This window comes from Jaculus jaculus, chromosome 14 (assembly GCF_020740685.1).
Source record: "Jaculus jaculus isolate mJacJac1 chromosome 14, mJacJac1.mat.Y.cur, whole genome shotgun sequence".
In the NCBI taxonomy this organism is placed as follows: domain Eukaryota; kingdom Metazoa; phylum Chordata; class Mammalia; order Rodentia; family Dipodidae; genus Jaculus; species Jaculus jaculus.
Window position 1 is genome coordinate 19,067,192 of NC_059115.1, and position 26,140 is coordinate 19,093,331.

Below are 26,140 nucleotides of genomic sequence, written 5' to 3' on the forward strand. Positions count from 1 at the left end.
CACATGTTTAGCATGCTCAAGGTTCCGAGTTCTAATTTCCAACAAAGAAAAAGACTAGAGAAGCTGTGCTACCAAGGAGCCATGTGAGAATGGTGGGGACTGGGAAGGGTACAATTGTGGCCTAAGGAACAACATACGTCTCATAAAGCCATCCTAGAGGCAGCCACCTTGAATACCTGTGGGGAAAATTGCCAGCACTCAGGTGTTTGTTCACAAGAGCCCCATCTTTATTAATGTTAATAGCTCATGTGCTTTGGATCTCTGGTCCCTTGGTACTTGGAAGATCTTGTCCGAGTCAGAGTCCCCAGAGTTCAGAAATCAGTGGGTCAAGTCTTGCCTCCATGTCTTGAAACTAAGTGGGAGAGAAAGGGTCTCAGAGGCCTGGCCTGTGGTAGCCAGTCGGACTTCCTAGAAGGAAGTCCCACCTTCCAAAACTGCTTCCTCCTCATCTCACACTGGAAGTCAAATGCAGAGGCTGAGGAGGGAATGTTCTCCCATTAGAAAATCTATGCCATGGGGGTTGGCTGGAGAGATGGCTTACCAAGTTCAATTCCCCAGCAACCAGGTAAAGCCAAGACGTACAAGGTAGCACATGCATCTGGAGTTCATTTGCAGTGGCAGAAGGCCCTGGAGAGCCCATGTTCTTTCTACCCTCCCAAATAAACAAATATATTTTTAAAAAACATTAAGGGGGGGCTGGAGAGATGGCTTAGCGGTTAAGCGCTTGCCTATGAAGCCTAAGGACCCCGGTTCGAGGCTCGGTTCTCCAGGTCCCACGTTAGCCAGATGCACAAGGGGGCGCACGCGTCTGGAGTTCGTTTGCAGTGGCTGGAAGCCCTGGCGCGCCCATTCTCTCTCTCTCCCTCTATCTGTCTTTCTTTCTGTCTGTCACTCTCAAATAAATAAATAAAAAATGAACAAAAAATATTAAAAAAAAAAAAACATTAAGGGCTGGAGAGATGGGTTAGTGGTCAAGGCACTTGTCTGTGAAGCCTAAGGACCCATGTTCAATCTCTGTTCAGATCCCACATAAGCAGATGCACAAAGGTGGCACAAGTGCAAGGTCACACATACACACTAGGTGGCGCAAGCAGCTGGAGTTCGATTGCAGAGGCTGAGGCCCTGGTGTGCCAATTCTATTTCTCTCTCTTTCTCTAAAAAATAAATAAATAAAAAATCTACAGCTCAGGCTGGTGAGATGACTTAGCAGATCAGGCACTTGACTGTGAAGCCTAAGGATCCAGGTTCAATTCCCTAGTACCCACATAAGCCAGATGCACAAGGTGGCACATGTGTCTGGATTTTGTTTGCAGTGGCTAGAGGCCCTGGCAAGCCCATTCTATCTGCCTCTTCCTCTCTCTCTGAAAGAAGTAAAATAAATATTAAAAAAAAAAAACAACCCTACAGCTAGTCAGGTATGGTGGCCCATACTTTTAATCCCAGCACCAGGGAGGCTGAGGTAGATGAATTGCCATGAGTTCAAGGCCATCCTGAGCTAGAGTGAGCACCAGGTCAGCCTAGGCTGGAGGGAGACCCTGACTTGTGGGGGGAAAAAAAGAAAAAAGATGATGGGAATGTAATCTGGTACCGCCATTGTGAAAATCAGGTGGATGTTACTGGGACAGCTAAAAATAGATTTACCATATGACCCAGCAATACCATTCCTAGGCATATACCCTAAGGCCTTGTCTCACTACCTTAGAGATACTTGCTGAACCATGTTTACTGCCGCTCTATTCACAATAGCCAGGAAATGGAACCAGCCTAGAAGTCCTTCAACTGATGAGTGGATAATGAAGCTGTGGTACATTTATACAATGGAGTTCTACTCAGCAGTAAAGAAAATTGAAGTTATGAAATTTGCAGGGAAATGGATGGACCTGGAAAGGATTATACCAAGTGAGGTAACCCAGGCCCAGAAAGCCAAGCGCCACATGTTCTCTGTCATATGTGGACATTAGCTGCAAATGTTTGGACTTCCATGTGAGTTGGAATAAAACTCAGTAGCAGAGGCCAGAAACCTTTCAAAAAGGGGCTGTAAGGGAGGGAAGAGAGGGGAAGGCTTAAGGGGATGGTATTGCACATATGAAAGTAGAAAAACAGGTTACTGGGGGTGGAAAGGCCTAAGTGGCATCAGGGGAAGAGATTGAATAAAGAAGGGTGGGGGAAGGACTAATCAAAATCTAAGAGGGTATGAATAAGTCATATAAAAACCTACTTTTTTTGGACAATGGAACACTCAGAAGCCATAGATTGACTAGAAGATTTTCAGTGCCAGGGATGGGATACCTTCCAGTGAGTTATTGGCCAGGGAGGTCCCTGATGCCCCCAAAACATTATAGGCCATTGCTTATCCTCTTGGTTCCTGTAGCAGATAGCTTCAGGTGTGCTGAGATGAACTTCCAGACCAGGCACGATTAGGGAGGAAGGGATATTTACTGAAGCTTACAGATCCAGGGAAAGTTCCCTAATGGCAGAGGAAGCTGCCCTGCCTTCACAGGACCAAGCAGAGCAAGAGAAGCACAAGCCAAAAGCCAAAAAGCACACTTCAGGAACTCCAGCTAGGCACACTTTGCGTATCTTTAGATTGAAATCTGAAACCCACTACCACACCTTAAGATCCACCCAGTGACACTGCCTCCAGCCAGGTGGCTGTAGATGCAAACTACAAACAAATAAAAAACTGAATATATTGGGGGCTATCTATTCAAACCACCACAGTTCCTAACCAGGAAGAGATCATAAGACACTACTGCTGAAGACTCCACATGCTTAGGCTGCAAGGTCACTGAGAAATCTTGCTAGAACTGAACTGAAAGCCTCTTCCCTGTAGAACAGCTGACAGAAACCTGGAAAAAGCCATGTTGCATGCAGCTCCATGGGAGAGACAACAGTCGTCAGTGGAGATAAACAACAGTGGACACTGCAAGCCTTAAGTTTGGCCAGCCAGGCCAAATGACCAATGGGTGCAATTTAGTGGCATGTCTATTATGGGGGAAACCAACCACTCTCTAATTGGACTGGAGGCCTGTTCAACAGGAGAGAATACATGCCTGATGCTGAAAACCTATGACAGGGGAAGTTATGAGCCCTAGGGGTGTAATGCCTGCTGGTGTCTGGTTAAATACATATATTATGCTTACCAAACTGCCAGGTAAGCACTTTTCTTAATTGTTCATACCATATGTTAATGCTATTCTCACTTTTGGTTAGAGAAGCTTCTCTTTTCTTTTCTTGGATGACTCAAAAGACACTACAGTGCTGAGAAGAAGTAACAGAGGAGCGCTCATCACTGAAACATCTCTATCACACCTTCCAAGGCTCAGGTGAGTCCATTGTGGAAGAGGTGAAGGGAAGAATGTAAGAGCCAGAAGGGTAGGATTTCTTACAAAGCACTCTTCCACACTCAAAATGGCCTGGATACCCATGACCTCTCAGTGCCTGGCACTATCTACACAACACCAGTATAACAGAAGGAAAAGATAATGACATCAAAATAAAAGAGAGACTGAGAGGAGAAAGGGATATGATAGAGAATGGAGTTGTAAAGGGCAAAGTGTGTGTGGGGGGTGGGAATTATCATGGTTTATTGTTTATAATTATGAAAGTTGCCAATAATTTTTAAAAAAGAGAGAGAAAAGAAAAAACAAAGAGAAATCTACAGCCACCTTGGATAGGAATGTTAGCACTCCAGACTCCTCCATGAACCTCACCACTTTCAATGGGGGGGGTCATCTTCCTCAGACCCACAGGTCCAGCTCCCAGACCACCTACCTGGCTCAACCCAATCATTTCTCCAGAGCCCAAACTCTCACTCTTCCCTATTCCCTCCCAGGCCCTCCTCCCGCCTGCCCTCACCTCTTCAGTGTGCTCCTCGCTGTCGCATGGTGTCAAGTCTTCATGCGTGAAGGGCACGTCCCTGCCGGCTGAGCCAAAGCGCAGGCGGTACAGCAGCCGCACCCACTGGCCAAACTCGGACTCTCGGCTCTCCGGGTGTGCCCGCAGCTGCAGGTAAAAGGCGCGGCCTGTTGTGAACTTGACCTTGAGCTGTTGGCGGTTTTCATCATGCACAAAGAGCTTCACATACTGCAAGGGGAACAGCCTGGGGTGGTGGGGTAGAGGGAGACACAGGGCTGCTCAGGCCAGCTCCTCCCCACCCCTCAGTGGCCTTTCATGGCATCTTAAGTCCACTTCTTCCTCGAGACACAAATCACCTCATTTCTGGGGATCCTATCCTGAACCCCCTACTCCAATGCACCATCTGATTCTCCAGTAAAGTTCTGCTGTCTCTTGGCTTCAGGGGCCTACTCCTCTTGTTCTTTTTCCATCCACTGCTCTGGAATCGACCCTAATTCATCTTCCTCACATCTTCCTATTTTATTAGTCCTACCTTCCAAAGGTAACCACAAATTGCTGAGTTGTAACTCTTCCTCTCCCATCTCTGGAGCCACACAGACGACCTGTGGTTTGTTTCTGCTTAACAATGTTGTAGCTTGGCTCCAGGACTGCTACTAGATGAAGAGCCAACCTGACTCCATTATAACAGCAAGAGCCATTTTGAGATAATGACTAAGTTAAGTTTCTGCTTCTCAAAATTTCTATGTTTGAGCTGGGGCCACAAATTGTTCCCTGGTTACCAGTCCCAGGATTGTACATTCATACCATTCCAGGAAGCAGTTTAATTGTAATAGCTGGTCAGCTTCTGTCACCATGCTTGCTTGCCTCTGAAAACCCCCTACACCATGATTTTTATGGTTTTGCCTTATAAAAAGAGCCTAAGAAGCTAACTCAGGGATGCTCATTGCACCCAGCCTTAGGGAGGCAACCGCTGGACTGGCTCTATTGTATACCATTAAAAACTTGCTTCAAGGCCTGGTGTGGTGGTGCACGCCTTTAATCCCAGAACTCGGGTGCAGAGGTAGGGGGATTGCCATGAGTTCAAGGCCACCCTGAGACTACATAGTGAATCCTGGGCCAGAGTAAGACCCTATCTTGAAAAACCAAAATAAACAGACAAAAAACTGCTTCAATTTGGCCATAATTTGTGGTTAGTGATCTTTAGTCTCATGAATTCTAGGTTAATATAATGGAGGCCCCAGCAAGATTGAGACCCTAGCCCAAATTCAGAAGCCAGACCCTTTTCTCTGAGCCTCTGGGGCTGACGTGTTGCTCCCAGGGGGTGCATACCTTGAAGATGTTTCAAGGTCCTGGGACACACCGTCTGTTCCACAGGCAGCTGGGATGAATGGCCACACACCCAAAAATGAAACCAGCAAAGGGTTAGTCATAGTAGGGTGTTTCCTTCTGACATCTGGTTCTGGTTCTGGTGGGATCCCTTCTAAGAACAGAGAGGTGTCTGACGAGGCACATTCACACTCCTGTCCAGGACAATTGCAAATCATTGCACTGCCCACCTGGTTCAGGACATCTGCGGAGCCCACATTGTCCACTTGGTCCTGATTCTAGTAGAGAGACGTCGCATTGTCTACTTGGTTCTGATATTTGGGCCCATATATCATTTCGTTATTGTCCGTCCTTTGTCTTTTGCTTGTTCTTTTATGTCTTGTCCTTCTGTTGTTTTGTCCTTTTGTGCTTAACTTTTGTGGATCCTCCTAGGAACTGTTTATCAAGTCACAGGTTGTCCTTGGGTGACATGGACAACCTGACACCCCCCACCCCCAGGTAAAATGAAAATTGGAAATTAAAAATTCGGTTTGAGACTAACCAAGTTTTGGTTTGGAAAATCATGAATATAAAATCTGAAATCATACTTGAATTTCAAGATTTAGTTTTGTTCTCCAGAATTATAAATAAAATAGGAATTTAAAATGGGATACATAACTTCTAAATGAATGAATGTATGTGTGGGAAAATCTGTCTGGAGTCTATATGAAAAGTCCATTTGAAATGAATGTGTGCATATATGAATGTATGTGTGGCTTACAGCCTTAAGGCTGCAGAATGATAATGGGAAATTCATTGTGGGGGATGTCCTGCACCAAGCCCACTGTCCTAGACTGCTTGGCCAACTTTTACTGTTGAGTGTTCACCAGAAGGAATACTGAAAATAATTAAAATCAAAGGCAGAAAAAAATACAAGATTCTCTTACTCTTAAAAAGTTATGAAATGAAAAGATCAGAAAGCTGCCTTATAACCCTGAGGAAAGTCCAAACTATCCCTGCAATTTTAAGGGATAAAGGGGGGGGGGGGAGGAAATTATGCTGTCCCACTGTGCTCCCCAGGGGCAAAAAGTAGATAAAAAATAGTTAAGTTCTACTTCTGGTTAAGATGACAGTGTAGGAACCACACCAAAGCAGCCTATGGGAGAAAAAGCCCGCCCCCCCCCAAAAAAAAAACCAAAACAATAACAACAAAAACCCAGCAATATACACTCTTTTACTAACAGGTGAGGTGTTTATAAGAAATGGTCAACTGCAGCAGAGAAGTAGGAGAGATTCAGAGTGTCTAGAGATCATAGAAGCAGGCAGAATCAGCTCCCAAAGTGGTGGCACCAGGTCTTCATAGCACAGCAGCAAGGCTCAGCCTGAGCTGCAGGAAAAGCCAGGTGAGGAGATTTTTCACTCACACTGGCCTCCTCAAAAACTCAAGAAACTACTTCCGGCCAAGATGGCGACCACCTAGCTGCACTCCAGATACTGGGGAAAGAAAGATAGATGCAGATCCTAAGGAGAAAGCTGCCCCAACATACCTCAAAAGGGGCCCAACTGAAACTAAGGACAATTGGCAAAACAAGCAAGGGTGATGTTTTCCTGTGAACCGGATACCAGCACAAAGGGGAAGGAGACCAACGCAGAGAAAAATCAACTCCTACCAAATCAGAGAGCCAGAGCCTCAGAGGCCCCCAACACCTCAGCACTGAAGCAGACCAAAAATGAACCCAACATGGCTCAGGGAAATTTTGCGGAAGAGGGGGCGGAAAGAATGTCAGAGTCACATGTTGGGTCAAGATTTGCAGAGACATTTATCATACCAATAACTGTGGGCTAACTCCACAATGCACAACCCATTTACATCAACAAGGAGGGTCCAATGGGAGGGGGTAGATCATAGATGAGCCTAAACAATGGTACCAAACTGCCTGTATTTGCTGAAAAGAAAACTAATAAATTAAATTAAAAAAAAAAAACTCAAGAAACGTGAAGGGAGGATGGCAGGGACCAACGGAGTGGCTCATGAGGAAGAGGATAGTGAGGTCCAGTGACAGAACTTCAGCCACCATCCACAGCCTCCCCTCCCCCACCATCAGCACAAGCACCAACAAGCACCAGAGACCTGGGGAAGGGAGCTCATCTACATAGCACCAGGTACAGGCTATCAGAACAGCGATTCAGCGACCCAGCCAGGCTACCTGAGCCCACAGCCCAGCAAAGAGGGACCCAAGTGGGTGTGCAGCATAGTTGAGACCCAAACTATCTCAAAAGGTAACTGGGATTACATCAGGTCAGTACCCACCAAATAAGCCTGGTATATAGGCTTGAATCAGAAGTGCTAATTGCACCTTCCCTGTCAGGGTATATGTTAAATCTGATGAATGGTTGGACTAGCCATTCTTAAATATTTTGGGCTTGTGATTGCTTCCTGATTTATAGTGCCTTTGTTTCCTCTTCTGTTGTTCATTGGGGAAGGGTCTCACTTGATCACAAGCTGACTTGGAACCCTCTACAGATCAGAAATCTTAGTCTCACAGTTGACAGGATTAAGGGTGTGGGGCAATGCACATCCTCAGGGACTGTGACTTTGTTAGAGGATCTGTTTGTCATAATACCTACTCTTGCATAAATACCATGTGCTTTCCATTGAATGTGTACAGTGTTTAGTTAAATTTTAGAATTTGCCCATATTTTGTTCCGCCCAGCCTACTTGAATACTCTCATAACAGGCAAACCCAATCCCTAGGGTCACTTTTGTGGTTACTCTGAGAGTCTTAAGAGCCAAACTTAGCACCTTAAGCTTCTACCCTGAAGATCTACAACATCAGATTAATTGATACTTCTAATAATACTGCAGATAATTAGAAAATCCAAGCATTAAATTAATCTAAGATACAAAAATCTCTACATTATAACACAAGAAACACAAAAAGTCAAGACAATAGAAATCCCCAAAAAGTACTAGTACATCAGAAATGACCTCCAGTGAGACAGATTTAGAGGAAATGCCTGAGAAAGATTTCAAGAGAATGATTATAAATAAGTTCAAAGAAATCAAAGAGGAAATCAAAGGAGTGGAAGAGGAAATCAAAGGAATCAAAGAAGACACAGGAAACCAATTTAATGAAATAAGGAGGTAAATACAAGACATAAATAAGGAAATAGAAATAATAAAGAAAAACGAGTCAGAAATACTAGCAATGTGGGCATGGCGGTGCACACCTTTAATCCCAGCACTTGGGAGGCAAGGTAGGAGGATCACCTTGAGTTTGAGGCCGTCCTGAAACTACATAGTGAACTGCAGGTCAGACTGAACTACAGTGAGACCCTACCTCAGAAAACCAAAACAAATAAATAAATAAAATAATAAATAAATACTAGCATTGAAGAACACAGTCAGTGCAATAAAAAAAAAAAAAAAAAACAACTCTGTAGAAGATCTCACCAGTAGAATGGATGAAGGAGAGGACAGATTATCTAAACTATAAGACCAGGTGGCAGATTTAATACAGTCCAACAACGAGAAAGACAAACTAATAGGAAAGTATGAATGGGAATTTCAAGATATTCAGGACACTATGAAAAGATCAAACATAAGAATTCAGGGTATAGTAGAAGAATTTCACTCCAAAGGCATAATAGCCATTTTCAATAAAACCATAGAAGAAAACTTTCCCCAAGCTGGGAAAGACATGCCAATGCAGATACAGGAAGCCTTTAGAACACCAAACAGACAAAACCAGAAAATAAACTCTCCTCACCATATCATAATTAAACTACCAAACATACAAGCCAAAGAAAATATATTGAAAGCAGTTAGAGAGAAAAATCTAGTCACATATAAAAGCAAGCCCATCAGGATAGCAGCAGATTATTCAACACAAACTTTAAAATCCAGAGAGGGCTTGGAATGATGTATTCCAAGTTCTGAAAGATAACAACTGTCAACCAAGGTTACTTTATCCTGCAAAGCTACCCATTCAAATACATGGACAAATAAAGACATTTCACAACAAAAGCAGGCTGAAAGAATATGTGAAGAGAAAACCAGCTCTATAGAAAATACTTGACAGGATCCTCCATGCTGAAAAGAAAGAAAAGCACACATAGAAGGAACCTGGAAAGAACAAACAACACTCACATAGTAGTTAATACAAAAGAGCAAAGTTAAAACTGGAAGAACTACAAAACAAGAAAAATGGTAAAAATAAAAACACACCTTTCAATAATAACTCTTAACATCAATGTCCTCAATGCCCCAACCAAAAGACATGAATTTGAAGACTGGGTTAAAAAGCAGGATCCTTCAATTTGTTGCCTCCAAGAAACTCACTTTTCTACAAAGGATGGACAGTATCTTAGGGTGAAAGGTTGGAAAATGGTCTTTCAAGCAAACAGGCATAGAAGACAAGCAGGGGTTGCTATCCTAATATCTGACAAGGTAGATTTCAGTCCAACATTAGTTAGAAAGATAAGGAAGGTCACTTTATATTGCTTAAAGGCACACTCCAACAGGAGGTCATTACAATACTATACATATATGCACCTAACAGGGGGACTCCCAACTTCATCAAACAAATGCTATTAGAACTAAGGTCACAGACAACACCACACACACTTGTACTGGGTGACTTCAACACCCCACTCTCATCAAGTGACGGGTCATCCCAGCAAAAAATAAACAGAGATGCATCTGAGTTAAATGAGGTCATAGAACAAATGGACCTAATAGATATTCACAGGCCATATCATACAAATGCTGCAGAATACACTTTTTTTTTCAGCAGCACATGGAACATTTTCTAAAATAGACCATATATTAGGACACAAAGCAAATCTTAACAAATACAGGAAAAGTGAAATAATTCCTTGTACTCTGTCTGACCACAGTGGGATCAAACTACAAATCAATAGCAAGAAAAGCTATAGATCATACATCAAATCATGGAAACTAAACAAGACACTACTAAATGATGAATGGGTCAATGAAGAAATTAAGAAGTAAATAAAAATATTCATAGAGTCAAATGATAATGAGAACACAACATATGAAAACCTTTGGGACACAATGAAGGCGGTCCTAAGAGGGAAATTTATAGCTTTAAGTGCCTATATTAAGATGTGGCTCATTTACACAATGGGGTTCTACTCAACAGTAAAGAAAAATGAAGTTATGAAGTTTGCAGGAAAATGGATCTGGAAAGGATTATATTTAGTGAGGTAACTCATGCCCAGAAAGCCACATGTCACATGTTTTCTCTCATATGTGGATCCTAGCTACAAATGATTGGACTTCTATGTGAGTAAGAAGAAAACTCAGTAGCTGAGGTTAGTAAGCTAGAAAGGAGATATAAAGGAAATAGAAAGGGAAGGAGTGGGGACTTAGTAGGATGTTATTGTATATGTATATAATGGGAGTGAAAAGGCCTAAGTGAGGTCAGGGAAAGAGATTGAGTGAAGGAAAGGTGGAGGGAGGGCTAATCAAAATCTAAGAGGATATAAATAAGTCATATGGAAACATACTTTTTTAGACAATAGAATACTCAGGAGCCATGGATTGTTACTAGAAAATTTTCAGTGCCAGGGATGGGACACCTTCCAGTGAGTTATTGACCAGGGAGGTCCTTGGTGCCCCCAAAAGATTACAGGCCATTGTGGAGGCCCTTGGTTTCCCACCAGGAGTAGATGGTAAGGCCCTATTGCTGAAGACTCCCCATGATTGGGCTTCAAGGTCACTGAAAAACCCTGCTGGAACTGAGCTGAAAACCTCCTCCATGTAGACCAGGTGACAGAAAGCTGGATAAAGCTACCCTGCATGCAGTTCAATGGGAGAGAGAGAATTCCCCAGTAAAGATACTCAATAGTGGACACTGAAAGCCTTTTATTTGGCCAGGCAGGCCAAGTGAGCCAATGAGTGCAATAGTGGTACATATGTTATGGGGGAAATCAATTGCTCTCTAATTTGACTGGCGGCCCACTCTATGGAAGGGAATACATGCCTGATATTGAAAACCTACAACAGGGGTAGTCATGAACACTAGGGGAATAACGTCTGCTGGTTCTGGCTAAATGTATATACTATGCTCACCAAACTGCCCAGTAAGCACTTCTCTTAATGTTCACACCCATATATTAATGCTACTCTCACTTTTAGTTAGAGAACCTTCTCTTTTCAGATGGCAGTGACCTTGGGATCACTCAGAAAGCACCATGGTGCTAAGAAGTGACAGAGTGCTCAGCACTGCAATATCTCTATCACACCTTCCAAGGCTCAGAGTACATTGCAGAAGAGGTGGAGGAAAGAATGTAAGAGCCAAAGGAAGGGTATGACTCCTTACAATGTGCTCCTCCAGACACTAAATGGCCTGGATATCCATGACCTCACAGTGCCTGACACTACCTACACAAGACCATCATAATAGGAGGAAAAGATCATGACATTAAAATAAAAGAGAGACTGAAGAGGGGATATAATGGAGATTGGAGTTTCAAAGGGGAAAGTGGTGGTGGGGGGAGGGAATTACCATGGAAGTTGTCAATAAAAACAAAAAGAAAAAATACAGTTAAGTTCTGGGCTAATCCCAGGCAGATCCTAGAACCTGAGGGAAAGCCATCTTGCTCTCACATGCTGTGGCTGGGGCAATTCTCCATAACAAAGATAAAAGTAGGGAACTATACATGAACAGGCACCTGCAATGTGTCACCTAGTACTTTCCTCTGGAGGGCTTGATCTGCAGATGATCAGGTGGCCCTGGGAGTAAGAGGAGTAGCCTAACACACAAGACTCACTGTTGGACAGAAAGACAAGACACAGACTTCTCTGGAGTTTATGCTGTCCCTAGAAGAATCCCTGATGGCTCTTAGCTTTCCTGTCTTGCAGAGCCAGTGGGGGCTGAAGGCACAGGGAATCTCAGAATCCTGGCCTCAATGATGATGGGTGAGTCCCAAATTACTACAAACAGATGGGGACTTCTTATAAGAAATTTACAACTGTTTTAAAGTTTTATCTTTCTATGCTTCTATGGGACTACTAAAAGACAATGGCCTCAAGATTTAAGTTTAAGTTAGACGTACTGAGTAATGAGTTTTTCAGAAAATTTCTAATAATATAGCTAGGCATGGTGGCACATGTCTTTAATCCCAGTACTTGGGAGGCAGAGGTAGGATGACTGCTGTGAGTTCAAGGCTGCCCTGAGAATACATAGTGAATTCCAGGTCATCCTGAGCTATAATGAGACCCTACCTCACAAAACCAAAACCAAAACAAAAAAATTCTAATGATGTTCAAATCTCCTTTCATATTTAAAAAAATATGTTTCAGGATATTCTGGGTAAATAAAATAAATCAAATCGGATCTACTCTTCTATAAAGAACTAACTCAAAAAGCCTTTTGAGGAAAAAAACCAAATGGTCATATTAAAAGTCTTATGGTGAAGACAATAAAAGCTTTTGTTGGTAATTATAAGATAAAAAAAACTAAATGTTTTTATGACTAAATGACTAAAAAAATAAAGTGGAGAGAAAACTTTAAATGTTGGATATTAAATGTTTGATGAGAAAGATTGTTACAAAGTGGTTACATAGATGTTAGAGTAAAATTAGTAAATGTAGACATGAATAAACTTAAAGAGAAAATTAAAGACAAAGTTGATTAAATCTTAAAGTACTTGAACAGATTATAGACTTCTTGAGCTATAAAATAACTATTAGCCTAGGGCTTACATCAGACTAAAAACGGATGGCCGTGGCTGGTGGCAAGTTGTTACGGTATTCAGGTTGTAAACGTAAAACTTAAATCATTGATGTTAATCTGATCATGATAATGGTTGGGAAATTAATTTAGAGGCTGGGTGCGATGGTGCATGCCTTTAATCCCAGCACTCAGGAGGCAGAGGTAGGAGGATCACCATGAGTTCGAGGCCGTCCTGAGACTATAATAGTGAATTCCTGGTCAGTCTGGACTAGAGTGAAACCCTACTTCAAAAAAAAAAAAAATAATAATTTGGAGGAGATTAAAAATATTTCTTTCTGGCTGAACAGTTAAAGGTTCATGTTTACAAAGCCAGGTACACATAGTGGAGCATGCATTTGGAGATTGTTTGCAATAACAAATGGCCTTGGCATGGCCATTCCTTCTCTTTTTCACAAGACTTTTCTCCTTTTTCATTAGGTCATAGCAGTTTAGACAAGTTCCTCTATTCTTTAGGTATATTAGAGCTGAATTAACTTCAGAAACTAACTTATAGATTGGGTGGACATCTTACTAAGCTTTAAAAAGTACTATATCTCCTCCTAATATATAATATGTATATATATATATATTATGTATATTTAATATATAATATGTATCATATATAATATATATATGTATCCTGTTCTTATGAGCTTTAAAAATAAAGTTTTTCATGTCTTCATATTTAAGCCAAAAATGTTACTACATAATATAGATTTCCTTTTTATTTTGAATTCTGTTAGTAGATCTTTTGTTCATAGTTTACTCTCTGTAGCCTCATGTGCCTTAAATGTGTGAACTGTACTTTTTGTCAATATCATACTTTTCCATATATCAGAATATTGTAATCTGGTTTATACAAAGTCCATGATGTTTGGCTACCAATAAGCAAAACTATTCAGCTGAGCCAATCAATAATAACAGAATATAAAAGAAACTGAAAACTCTTAGATTTTATGTTTCACTTGCTTAATGATATTTTTGACCAGTCAGCTCACTGGGGAGAAAAAACTTTGAAAATTATCTAGCTTTTCTTTCTTTCTTTTTTTTTTTTTGTTTTTGTTTTTTGTTTTTCGAGGTAGGGTCTCACTCTGGTCCAGGCTGGCCTGGAATTAACTATGTAGTCTCAGGGTGGCCTTGAACTCATGGCAATCCTCCTACCTCTGCCTCCCGAGTGCTGGGATTAAAGGCGTGTGCCACCACGCCCGGTTTCTTTCTTTTTTTAAAAAAATTATTTATTTATTTGAGAGTGACAGACAAGTGAGAGAGAGACAGAGAGAGGCAGGCAGGCAGATATAGATAGAGAATGGGTGATCCAGGGCCTCCAGCCACTACAAATGAACTCTAGATGCGTGCACCCCCTTGTACATCTGACTAACGTGAGTCCTGGGGAGTCAAGCCTCAAACCGGGGTCCTTAGGCTTCACTGGCAAGCGCTTAACCACTAAGCCATCTCTCCAGCCCAATTATCTAGCTTTTCTTAATGTGTTTTCTTTCTCTTAAAAAAAATTAAAGGCTAGGGTAATTTTTATGTATTTACTTTTTCATAGAACTCCTCATAGGTCCCAAAATGTCTCTCCTACAGCACTATTATTAACCTTCAAAATATGTATAGTTAATTTTGGCAGCCTGCATGGTCTTAATCACCCAGTAAGAAAATATAACTACAAAACATTACAATATAACCAAAGACTCAAACTAATAAGTGTACCTGTCTGTGCTGGCTTACAATACTGAACTCTAACATTACCTCATGCCTTCTGCCTGGCCCTGTTAGTCAGCCACTGTTGCCTTTAAATAAAAATTCCAAAAATTGTCCTCACTGGTTATGTTCACCTGATAGTTACTGATTTGTATTAATCCAATCTCTCCTTCATATGTATTATTAAAGGAGGGATATCACTAAGGACAGATCGCAGACCCTCATCCTAACATGTAAAGGCAACTTAGAGTTCTAGCTGTTTGTACTTGCTGATGTGGGTGGTCCTGGTTGTTAAAGCTGTCTCTTTGCTCAAATTTATAGAGGCAAACCAGATTCACTTGCCATCAATGGTACTCCCTTAAAATTTGTAACACAAGGGGATCCACATTCCCTCAGGGAATTGGGCCCATACCCCTCAGCCATGGGGTATAGATTCATCACACCAGAGTCAAGAGGACAGTGTCTTCAGCTGACTGTAGCAGCTAACAGATTACCCGGAACCCAAGGGGTTCCCGTTCCCTCCAAGTCAAGCTCCAGAGGACACCTGCCCCTGACAAGGAGACTACAGCCCTGCTCTAGTCACTCTGGAAGCTGACTAGTCTACGCATAGCAGAAGCTTGAGGAAATCAATAATTTTAAAAAATGGACATGATGTACACTGTGCCTGGTTAAAAAAAAGAACGTGTTAGAATATAAGGGATTATGACTGGGAAGAGAAATGTAAAGTCACTATAAGAGTTAACTGCTAAGAAGCTGAACTTATCTCTGTCAGTAGCTGAAGGAATCCCAAAGAGGGAACTGGTATCAGTCTTTGTTCAATTGGTCCCTCTGGTTAACTACTCTCACCTCAGCTGCAATGAGACCTTTATTCCTTGTCTTACTTGCCATAACAATTGGGCCATGTATTCTCCAGGACACAGCTAATTTTGCATCCAGACGGATAGAAAGTACTAAAATACTTGCTGTTCGTAAATATTATCAACCAGTACAGCCAATGGACTTAGAAACCCCCTATCAGAGACTTGACAGGGATACATAAGAAAAGAGGGGAATGAAGAGCCAATCTGTCTCCATTTTAACAGCAAGAGCTATTTTGATATGATGACTAAGTTTCAATGTCTGAGCTGGGGTCACAAATTGTTCCCTGGTTACTGTTCCCAGGATTGTTTATTCATAATGTTCTGGGAAGTAGTTTAACCATAACAGCTTGTCTGCTTCTGTCACCATGCCTGCTTGCCTCTGATAACCCCCTACCTTGTGATTTCTGATTTCACCCTATAAAAAGAGATGAGAAGCTGCCTCAGGGCTGCTCTTTACACCCTGTCTTAGGGGGGCAGCCACTGGACTGGCTCTATTGTACACAATTAAAAGCTTGCTTCAATTTGCCCACAATTTGTTGGTGGTGGTCTTTATTCTTGTGAATTCTGGGTTAACATTAGACCCTTCAGGATCTGATCTTTGGTTACCTCTCTGCCCCTTCTACACCTCTAGCCACCCTGGGAAACACATCAGGTTCCATCCTACACCTGGACCTTTGCAAAGTGTTCCTCCTACCTGAAACTGTCTCCAGATTTATCTTTCTCAGGAAGCCCCTGCTTGGAGAGGTCCCTGACTGATTTATAATCACACCCACCTTTGCCGAACCCTCCCCCCAACCCTGAACTTATCCCATATAAACACATTGTTGTCTACCTTCTCCATAGAATGTGAATTCTCTGAAAGATTTGGGCCTGTCTCCCTAGAACAGGGAGCTTTGGCTAGCAGATGCTAGAACCATATGTGCATAGAGGAATTGCTTAGGCCTTTAGCCAGATTCCAAGTCCAACAAGGAAGAAGAGAAAATGGTCCTCAGAGAGCAAGCAACATGGTCCAGGCTACCCAACACAGGTGGAATCCAGCTCTTCCAGGATTGATGACCACAGCCCCTTTGTCCCTGCCTCTGGTGAGTGATGTGACCCCAGCCCCCTCACTTGTGCACATACTTACACAGATGTCTACAGCTCCACAGACTGTGGCCCCAGGTCACTGGACCAGACTCAGTGTTCTTTAGTGGATGATGTGTGAACATTCTCTAAGTGCCAGAGTAACTGGAGACATTTATGTGTTGCTATGTTCTATAAACATGTGGGAGGAGGGCTGTCTCTCAACCCCATATTCCAGGCAAGTAAGCTGAGGCACAGGTAGGCAAGGAGTTTGGTCAAAGCCAGAGAAGAAATGAAGGCAGAATTTGAGCCCAGGCTGTGGGAAGGCAGCCTTGCTAAGGATGTTCCCAGTGTGTGAGAAAGCTTGACTAATGTGTCCAGGAGAAACCTGAGGTCTCTGTGCTGGTTTTTTTTTTTTTTTTTTTTTGAGACAAACCCAACTGACTGGCTATTTTTTAAGAGAGAGAGAGAAAGGGGGCGGGGTGTGGGGGGAATCAGCAGGGCCTCCAGCCACTGCAATCAAACTCCAGATGCATGTGTTCCCTTGTGAGCGTGTGCAACGTCGTATGCTTGTGTCATCTTGTGCATCTGGCTTATGTGGAACCTGCAGAGTTGAATATGAGACCTTAGGCTTCACAGGCAAGCACCTTAACTGCTAAGCCATCTCTCCAGCTGCCCCAAATTTGTTGGTTTTGGTCAAGCTCTCCAATTCAGCTAGTCGAGCTAGCCAGCTTGTCTGAGGGGTTCCTTGTCTCCATTTCCAGGGCACTGGGATTACAGGGGAGCTCCCACACTTGTCCAACATTTACTTTGGATCTCTGAGCCGAGGTCCCCATACTGTGCCTCAAGCGCTTTACCAACTCAGCCATCTCCCCGGTCCTTGTTTGCAGACAGCGTTACTTAACTGGGACTGGCCTGGAACTCCTGATCCTCCTACCTCCACTTCCCAAGCACTGGGATGACAAGCATGTCATGGCTGGCTTGCACTAGGTAACCCAGGCTGGCCTGGAGCTTGGAACAATCCACCTGCTTTAGCTTCTTTTTTATTTTTTATTTTATTTTATTTTTTTGGTTTTTTGAGGTAGGGTCTCACTCTAGCCCAGGCTGACCTGGAATTCACTATGTAGTCTCAGGGTGGCCTTGAATTCATGGCGATCCTCCTACCTCTGCCTCCCGAGTGCTGGGATTAAAGGCATGCACCACCACGCCCCGCTAGCTTCTTTTTTAAAGAAGTTATTTCTTCTATTTTTAAAACATTTTATTTATGAGAGAGAAAGAGGGAGGGAGGGAGGGAGGGAGAGAGAAAATGGGCATGCCAGGGCCTCTAGTCACAGCAAATAAACTCCAGACACGTGCACCACCTTGTGTATCTGGCTTTATGTGGGTACTGGGGAAATCAAACCTGGGTCCTTTGGTTTTGCAGGCAAGCCCCTTAAATGCTAAGCTGTATCTCTAACCCTGCTTTATCTTCTTGAAAGTAGGATTAGAGGCTTTTGCCACCATGTCCAGTCTCAGTGCTGTTTTTTGTTTTGTTCTGAGGCAAACCCAACAGACTGGCCTTTTTTATGAAGGGGAGGGAAGGAGAGAGAGAGAGAAGGAAGGGAGGGAGGGAGGGGGAGAGAACTGGTGCACCAAGACTTCCAGCTACTGTAATTGAACTCCAGATGTGTGCGCCAATTTGTGCACATGTGCAACCTTGCACATGCATCACCTTGTGCATCTGGCTTATGTGGGATTCGGGGAGTCGAATATGGGTCCTTAGGCTTCACAGGCAAGTACCTTAACAATTAATCCATCTCTCCAGCCCTTTGTTTTTCAGACAGGTCTCCTGTAGCCTAGGTTGCCCTTGAATTTTTCACCCTCCTACCTCAGCCTTCCAAGTAGCTGTGATGACAGGTATGTATCATCAGGCCTTGCCCCTCCTTAGTTTTTCCCTCTCTCTTTCATAAACTGAAATGGGATGGAGAAAGTGAAGGTAAATGTAAATGTAAATGTCTGAAAATGTTTTCCTCTGGGGATGGGAACCTGGATAGAAAAGGATATTTTGTGCTTAAAAGTTTTATACCTTATAGTATTTACTCTCTCCTGTGTATGTTACTTTTTAATCCCAGCCCTTGGGAGGCAGAGGTGGGAGAATCGTCATAAGTTCCAGGCTGCCCTGAGACTACATAATGAATTTCAGATCAGCCTGGGCTAGAGCAAACCCTACCTCGAAAAACCAAAAATAAATAAATAAAAAATAATAACAACAATATTGGGCATGGTGGCACACGCCTTTAATCCCAGTGCTCAGGAGGCAAAGGCAGGAGGAGCTCTGTGAGTTCAAGACTACCCTGAGATTACATAGTGACTTGCAGGTCAGCCTGGACTAGAGTGAGACACTACATCAGAAAATCAATCGATCATAAAGATCCAACCAGGCATAAGGGAATAGGGGACATAAACTTGAGAACTGCAGGCTCTGATATGGTGGGCCTGATGTGATGGCATGTGTGATGAAGGCTTGAGTGTGATGAAAGCTTGAGATTGGCGGCATGGCCCCAGGGGCTCTTGGCATGTGGTAAGCACCATGGAAATGTCCCCATTGTGACCCCCTCCTGTCCATGCCTTCTGCCCCCTAAGGACTATTCCTGCTATAACATTTGGTGGACAGGGTTGGCAACCACCCATGATCCTGATTCCTGAGGCGTGGGTACCAGAATGAAGAGAGGAGGTCTGGGCTCAGCGGGGCAGTCACCCGAGAAGCTGGAGGCATCCATTCTCCTTGTCTGGACCAGCCAGCAGCAGTAGGTCTGGGAGCTCTAGGGCTGGGCTGGAGGCTGCCACCCCCATGGTGACCTTGTTGGCGACTTCCCCAAGCCGGGTAACCTAGGGCAACGTTGAAGACAAGAAAGATGTAGGGCAGAACTGGGCAGGGGATAGAGGTCAAGAGTCTTGGGAGGGGATTTGAATATCAAATTGGACAATGGTGGGGAGCAGAGGGAGGACAGAGAGTGGCTCAGAGGTAGAGCTCCTGTCTAGAATCCACAGTGAGGGCTGGGGGCGTGGCTCAGAGGCAGAGCTCCTGTCTAGAATCCACAGTGAGGGCTGGGGGCGTGGCTCAGGGGTAGAGCTCCTGTCTACAATCCACAGTGAGGGCTGGGGGCGTGGCTCAGGGGTAGAGCTCCTGTCTAGAATCCACAGTGAGGGCTGGGGCGTGGCTCAGAGGTAGAGCTCCTGTCTAGAATCCACAGTGAGGGCTGGGGGCGTGGCTCAGGGGTAGAGCTCCTGTCTAGAATCCACAGTGAGGGCTGGGGTCGTGGCTCAGAGGCAGAGCTCCTTCCTACCTAGAATCCACAGTGAGGGGCTGGGGACGTGGCTCAGAGGTAGAGCTCCTGTTTAGAATCCACAGTGAGGGGCTGGGGACAAGAATCAATGTATGTGGAGTCCGGGAATCTGAGTTAGAAAACCGAGGGCACAGAAAAGCTAAAGGGCTGGAGATAATGGATGCGTGGGCTCCCATGTAGGCTGATTCCACGAAGGTGATCGTGGGGAGCAGCCACAGAGTGGCCGCAGGGTTCCCCCACCGGGAACGGGCGGGGGACTGCGCACCTGCACGAAATTGCTCTCAAAGATGGGGAAGTCCCGCAGCTGGTCGAACTCGCCGCTCAGGAGGTGACGTTGGAGCCGGCCGGGGCGGCGGGGGGGCAAGGCTGCAACCAGGGGAAGTGTGGAGGGCGAAGCTCGGGATCAGTCTCAGCAGGCTCGGCCCGGCAGCCCTGAGCTGAGCTTCGGGAGCATAGAGACGTCCGCATTGCCGGCCGGGTCTCCCGGGGTCCCCTCACCGGGCCGGGTCTCTCACCTGCCATCCCGCCGGGCTGTGCCTCAACTCTGCCAAGGGCAGGCCGACGTTCGCGCTCGCACATCATCACGACGCCCGGCCCCATCGCAATGCCCCGCCTCCTGTGGGCAGCGGACCGAGGAGCAAAGGAAGGAAAACTGGGGGCGGGACCTCGGGCACTGTGACGTTGTGTCTACGTCACAGACAGCGCGGGCCGCAAGGTGACACCCGATGGGCGGGCCCTAGAGACCCGGATGCAGAAATGGCCGCCATTTTGTTCCGGGCAGAGGGCCCTGGGCACCGGTCCGTGGGCGCATGCGCGTCAGCACGCGGCTTCCCAGCGTGCTCCGCGGCGCCTGGCTCAATATCAGCCTCTTAGCTGGGGGGAAGAGGCTTGGGGCATGGCGGCGGCCGGCGCCGGGACTACCCGGCTGCTCGTGATTCTGCTGATGGCCGCAGCGGCTCCCAGTCGGGCCCGGGGCAGCAACTGCCGTGCCGGAGCCGCCTCGCGGGGGGTGAGTGCTCACTGGTTCGCGGCCGGCGGAAGTCAAGGTCGATGGGTGGGTTTAGAGGTGACCGGTCCCCGTCGTGCATATTCATAAGGATGTGCCCTGTAGGACGGACCAATCCGAAGTCTGGACATTTAAAACGAGACGCCCGCGGGGTGGTTCCCAGGGCCGGGGGCGGAGTCGTAGTTCTGAATATGCATGAGGAGGGTTTGTCATGTCTGCCCTGGTGAAGCTGTGGCGTGTGACTCGCTACTTCAGGGACAGCCCTGGCTTTATAGAAAACCCTGTCTCAAACCAAAAAATAAAGTCGGTCATCTGTAATCCTAGGACTTGGTTGTCAGAGGCAGGGAGGATCGGAAGTTTCAGGCCAGCCTGGGCAACTCATGACACCCTGTCCTAACACACCAAAAAGAGAAAAACCGTAGGCTCTAGGATGTACTGGACGAGGTTAGAACTCTTGATCGTTGGAACTTTAACAAAAATGAGAACTAGGTTGAGCCGGGCGTGGTGGCGCACGCCTTTAATCCCAGCACTCGGGAGGCAGAGGTGGGAGGATTGTGAGTTCGAGGCCACCCTGAGACTCCATAGTGAATTCCAGGACAGCCTGGGCTACAGTGAGACCCTACCTCACAAAACAAAAACAAAAACAAAAAAAAAATGAGAACTAGGGATGAAGAGATGGCTTAGAGGTTAAGGCACTTTGTCTGCAAAGCCAAAGGACCTGGGTTCGATTCCTCAGGACCCACATAAGCCAGATGCCCATGGTGACTGGAGTTTGCAGTGGTGGAGGCCGTGGTGTGTTCATTCTCTCCCTCCCTCTCTCTTTTTCTCAAGTAAGTAAAAAGCAACAAAAAAAAATTTTTTTAAAAAAGAGAATGAGGACATATGGATGTTAACAAGCGAAGTAATCCAGTTCCAGTGAACTCAAGAATGTTTATGGTGAGAAGTGGAGGCAGGCCAAAGAGAGGGAAAGAAAGTCAGGTGGGGATAACTTAAGCATGTTGGTAGGACTTTCTTAATGGGGAGTCCAGTTTATGAATATTCATGAGTGGGCGGGCACCAGTGGAATGAGCAAAGACATCTATACTTGGATGTGACCATGCAGACAAGATTCTCCCTCCAGTCCCCCAGTCTGTCGAGGGACTTATGTGTCCTGCCCTTCCCAGCACTGAGTGGTCCTCACTGGGGCTCCTGTCTTTCTACAGGTGGGGGCAGATGGCCGCGAGGGTGAGGGCTGTGGCACCGTGGCACTGCTGCTGGAGCACTCATTTGAGATTGGTAAGTCTAGCATGTCCTACACTTGGCCTGTACCTGGGGTCCAGTGAGGAGGATATGGCTGAAGAGAAACATTGCCTTTAAATGCCCCCTAAACTTGGCTGGGGGGTTTGATTCAGTGGTATATATTTTTTGGCCTAGCATGCCCAAAAATCTGGGCTGCACCCCTGGTACTGGAAATGATATAGATATTCATAGACATGTATGAGCCTATACAAATTCATTTGCTTATTTATTTATTTATTTATTTGCTTCCATACCTGGTCAGGCTGAAGTGATGGTGTCAGAGTAGACTTCTCTGACCTTTGACACATGCCTTGCCTTAGTGGTGTCATGTTTTCCCTGTGTTATATCATGTGAGGCAGCAGAGGTAAGCATTCGCCCCATTTTGCAGCAGAGCTGACACCAATCAGTCAGGGAATGGCAGAGCTTGGGACAGCCCCAAGGACCACCTAGCTAAACTGGCGAAAGTGGCAGAGGCCAGTAGGCTCAGAGCCAGCTCAGCCCCGCCCAGGGCTTCCTAGTGGCCTTGAGGGCACTTGTTAAAATCTGACCTTGGTCAGCACATACAGGTTATGAACTCCCAGGGTCGCCTGGTAAGACAGGGGTGGACCTCAGGGCAGCCTTGGGCGGTAGAGGGCTGTCCAGAGCAGGAAGTGGGCTCAGGGTGAAGAAGCCACCTATTACGAGGTGGAGGCCAGGCTAAGGCTTGCATGCAAGTCGCTTGGCCCCTGCTAGTGTTGAAGAGTGTGACGGGGTGGGCCTGGCTCCCCACAGATGACAGTGCCAACTTCCGGAAGCGCGGTTCACTGCTCTGGAGCCAGCAGGATGGCACCTTGTCCCTGTCTCAGCGGCAACTCAGTGAGGAGGAGCGAGGCCGACTTCGGGTGAGGTGGGAACCTGGAGGAGTGGGTGAGCCTATAGACATCTCTCCAGGTCCAGGCAGAGTTTGAGCCCGTCCTATCCCTGTGGCTGCCACAGGAGTTGGAACTCTTGAAGGTTAGGACTTTAGCAAAAATGAGACTGAATGGCACTTTGGTTAGCCTTGGTGCCTGGTATGGAGCCACCCCCCAGTAGTCCATTGAGGCACTCTCCCTGCCTGTGGGGAGAACTTCCAAAGAGCCATGACTAGACAGGAGGCTTGTTCTGTCACTGCCACAGCTTCCTCCCGGTCCAGGCTTAGCTCAAGGAAGCCAGTGTATTTCGATCCCACTTCTGTCTCCCACCCCAGCCTTCCCCATGAAAGAGGGCAGTGTGGGATCCACCTGGCCTGCTTCTGCCTGGCACCTGTTTGATTCCCTGTCCTTGCTATTCTCATAAGAACCCTACTGCTGTCACCTCGGGTCTAAGTGCAGCTGATTGGGTGTGGCTAGATCCAGGCTCAGAGCATGTCTTCAGACTCACTGTGTTGCTGAGCTGGCTCTGTAGGCAAAGTGGCCCACTGGTCTGGTCTCAATGTTAGCCAGGCTGCCCCCATAAGAAGAGTCCTGGGCAGACCTGCATTGGCCAGAGGTTGTGAGATCCTGGGAGAATGAGACTGGGTGAGGCTTGTTTTGCCTGAAACTGGGTGGGGGCGGGGTCAGCATCCTCTCTCTCATGGGCCTCCTTTGCACACCCCCAGGATGTGGCTGCCCTGAATGGCCTGTATCGGGTCCGGGTTCCAAGGCGATCTGGGTCCACTGATGACCTAGCAGCTGGTGGCTATGTGTCTTCCTTTGTCCCTGCGGTGAGTCAGTGACCAGGACATTACTCCTTTGCTACCCTGTCTGCCTTATTTCTCTGTGTAGTCTCAGGGTGGCCTCAAACTCATGGTGATCCTTCTACCTCTGCCTCCCAAGTGTTGGGATTAAAGGCATGCGCCACCACGCCCTGCCTTATTTCTACATGCACCAATATCTCTCACATTCATAGAGCACCTCTCTGGGCAGAGGCCAAGAGGACTCTTCTGTGGCTTTGCCTGAGGATCTCGAGCCTGGGTTCCGCCCATGGGCTTCTGTGTGGGGAGATTGTTGAGTTTGGACTCATGTGGAGGGTAGCAGAGACCCAGGCATCCTTATTTCTGCTCTCCATAGTGTTCCCTGGTGGAGTCACATCTCTCAGACCAGCTGACCCTGCACGTAGATGTGGCTGGCAATGTGGTGGGCGTGTCGGTGGTGACGCACCCTGGTGGCTGCAGGGGTCATGAAGTAGAAGATGTGGACCTGGAACTATTCAACACCTCAGTGCAGCTGAGGCCACCGGGCACGGCCCCGGGGTGAGCACTGGATGGAGACCATGGTAGGGAGGGAGGCTCTAGTGCCTTTTCTGGCTGCCTCAGCTCAGGTTCTCTCCATGTGCCCAGCCCCGAGACAGCGGCCTTCATCGAGCGTCTGGAGATGGAACAGGCCCAGAAGGCCAAGAACCCCCAGGAACAGAAGTCCTTCTTTGCCAAATATGTGAGTGCAGCTGTCTGGCCCCCTCCTCCTGGGCAGGTGGTGAGCATGCCCCTCTGGCAGGTGGCTGCAGGTGTGGACCCCATCTGTGTGTCAGCTCATGGAAAGATCTGAGGCTGGGTGGCCCAAGGAGCTGTGCCAGTGTTTAGGGTAGCCAGTGAGGGCAGGAAGCCTCAGAGCATGCTCAGTAGGAGGGAAAAGCATGGACCCAGAGGCCAGGGTCTAGGAGGTGCCCCTGGGGTGGACCCGGGGGAGGGGGTGGGGCTCAGGGTACAAGTGTGGAATGGGCCTTCCAGCCAGGAGCAAGTCTATACAGGCCCAAAGCTTACCTGAGCTTGAGGCCAGGGACGAGGAAGGGCAAGCCCTTCTTGAGGAGTCCTCTGTCCCTCATGGCTGGAGACCTGTGTCAGGCCCAGGCCCAACAAGGTAAGGGCCCAGCAAAGCTAGCATGGCTCAAGGGTGAAGTGGGAGGGTGTTGAGGCCTGGGCTCACGGAGCCTACTGAGCCAGGCACTTGTACTTAGGGGCCTTAGTATAGGATTGTCTAGATAGTTTAAACAGCCACTCAGGGAAACTGAGGCCCAGCAAGGCTCAGCCCTTGTTTGCCCACCCTTCCTAACCCAAGGAGCTTGCTGACTGCTCCCTCCTCCCTCCCCAGTGGCATCTCATCCTGGGGGGGGCCGTGTTGCTCACAGCCCTGCGTCCTGCTGCCCCGGGGCCTGCGCTGCCACCAATGGAGGCCTGAGTGAGGACCCAGCCCCCACCCACCTCACCCCTCCAACCCCGTGGCCCTGCCCCTGCCTGTAGTGATAATAGGGGACCTGGGGCCCTCCCTCACGTGGCCCCACTTGGGCAGAGCCTCGCCCACACTTACTTCCCTCTCTTCTGTCTCTCTGTCCATCTGTCTGGCAGTGGATGTACATCATTCCAGTTGTCCTGTTCCTCATGATGTCCGGAGCACCAGATGCTGCTGGAGGCCAAGGTGGAGGCGGAGGTGGGGGTGGGGGTAGTGGCCGGTGAGCAGCTGTCCTCTCACCAGGGACTCCCTGCCACCCAGACACCCCTCATGTCATCCTTGGCCATCTCAAGAAGGAGTTGCCAGACCCCTCCAGTCCCCCCATCCCATTAGGGTGGAAGGCTGCATCTCCCAGAAGGCCCTCCCTCTGTTCCTGTTAGCCCAGGAGTGCCAGAATGGGGGGTGCACTTCCCCTAAGCTCCCCTCAGACCCACTGGCTCCCCTTGCCCTGGTGTTAGTGTCCTGCCCCCTCCTATCCCACCTTGCCAGGCGCGCTCTAGCTTCTGGGCCCGAGCAGCCCACTCCAATTGTGGCATCAGGAGAGGATCATGGGCTCAGCTGTTAGTCCCCATCTGTCTATGTCTACTACTCTATAGTGACTGCATTTCTAGCAGCTGTACACAACTGTTGATTTATGGCACAGCTATGCCACGCAGGCTGTGTTGATTTGCTGGGCACTTACTATAGACTTTGGGAACACGAGAAAGTAAAGCTCAGCTGTGTTGTGTGGCCACTGATTAAACTGCTCCTCAGATGGCTGCCATTTAACTCACTCACTGCT

General features: G+C 46.7%; 2 protein-coding genes across 3 annotated transcripts; one reads left to right on the forward strand and one right to left on the reverse strand.

Moving 5' to 3' along the window:
* Nucleotides 1-205: 205 nt before the first annotated feature.
* Nucleotides 206-20,694, reverse strand: Fam71e1 (family with sequence similarity 71 member E1). Its single transcript, XM_045133960.1, has 5 exons — nucleotides 20,370-20,694; nucleotides 20,120-20,220; nucleotides 19,266-19,396; nucleotides 3,859-4,102; nucleotides 206-352 (listed from the first exon to the last, which is right to left on the reverse strand). Exons 1-5 carry the CDS (start codon nucleotides 20,452-20,454, stop codon nucleotides 296-298), a joined length of 618 nt encoding a protein of 205 aa, XP_044989895.1. The 5' UTR covers nucleotides 20,455-20,694; the 3' UTR covers nucleotides 206-295.
* Emc10 (ER membrane protein complex subunit 10) lies at nucleotides 20,683-26,131 on the forward strand. Of its 2 annotated transcripts, XM_004672556.2 has the most exons (8): nucleotides 20,683-20,863; nucleotides 22,063-22,135; nucleotides 22,910-23,019; nucleotides 23,754-23,858; nucleotides 24,205-24,386; nucleotides 24,474-24,567; nucleotides 25,222-25,308; nucleotides 25,476-26,131. In XM_004672556.2, exons 1-7 carry the CDS (start codon nucleotides 20,750-20,752, stop codon nucleotides 25,306-25,308), a joined length of 765 nt encoding a protein of 254 aa, XP_004672613.2. In that variant the 5' UTR covers nucleotides 20,683-20,749; the 3' UTR covers nucleotides 25,476-26,131. The 2 variants fall into 2 exon arrangements, with proteins under 2 accessions (XP_004672613.2, XP_004672612.2); XM_004672555.2 differs by lacking the exon at nucleotides 25,222-25,308 and having other exon boundaries at nucleotides 20,686-20,863.
* Nucleotides 26,132-26,140: the final 9 nt, after the last annotated feature.

What these genes read in the sequence shown, in the direction of transcription:
- Fam71e1 (XM_045133960.1), bottom strand. Translation starts at nt 20,454, where the DNA reads ATGGGGCCGGGCGTCGTGATGATGTGCGAGCGCGAACGTCGGCCTGCC. An exon ending in TTGAGAGCAATTTCGTGCAG is followed by an intron (nt 19,397 to 20,119) that starts GTGCGCAGTCCC and finishes ACGTTGCCCTAG; the next exon opens with GTTACCCGGCTTGGGGAAGT. An exon ending in GCGAGGAGCACACTGAAGAG is followed by an intron (nt 353 to 3,858) that starts GTGAGGGCAGGC and finishes TCTCCCACTTAG; the next exon opens with TTTCAAGACATGGAGGCAAG.
- Emc10 (XM_004672555.2), top strand. Translation starts at nt 20,750, where the DNA reads ATGGCGGCGGCCGGCGCCGGGACTACCCGGCTGCTCGTGATTCTGCTG. An exon ending in AGGAGCGAGGCCGACTTCGG is followed by an intron (nt 23,020 to 23,753) that starts GTGAGGTGGGAA and finishes GCACACCCCCAG; the next exon opens with GATGTGGCTGCCCTGAATGG. An exon ending in TGTCTTCCTTTGTCCCTGCG is followed by an intron (nt 23,859 to 24,204) that starts GTGAGTCAGTGA and finishes TGCTCTCCATAG; the next exon opens with TGTTCCCTGGTGGAGTCACA.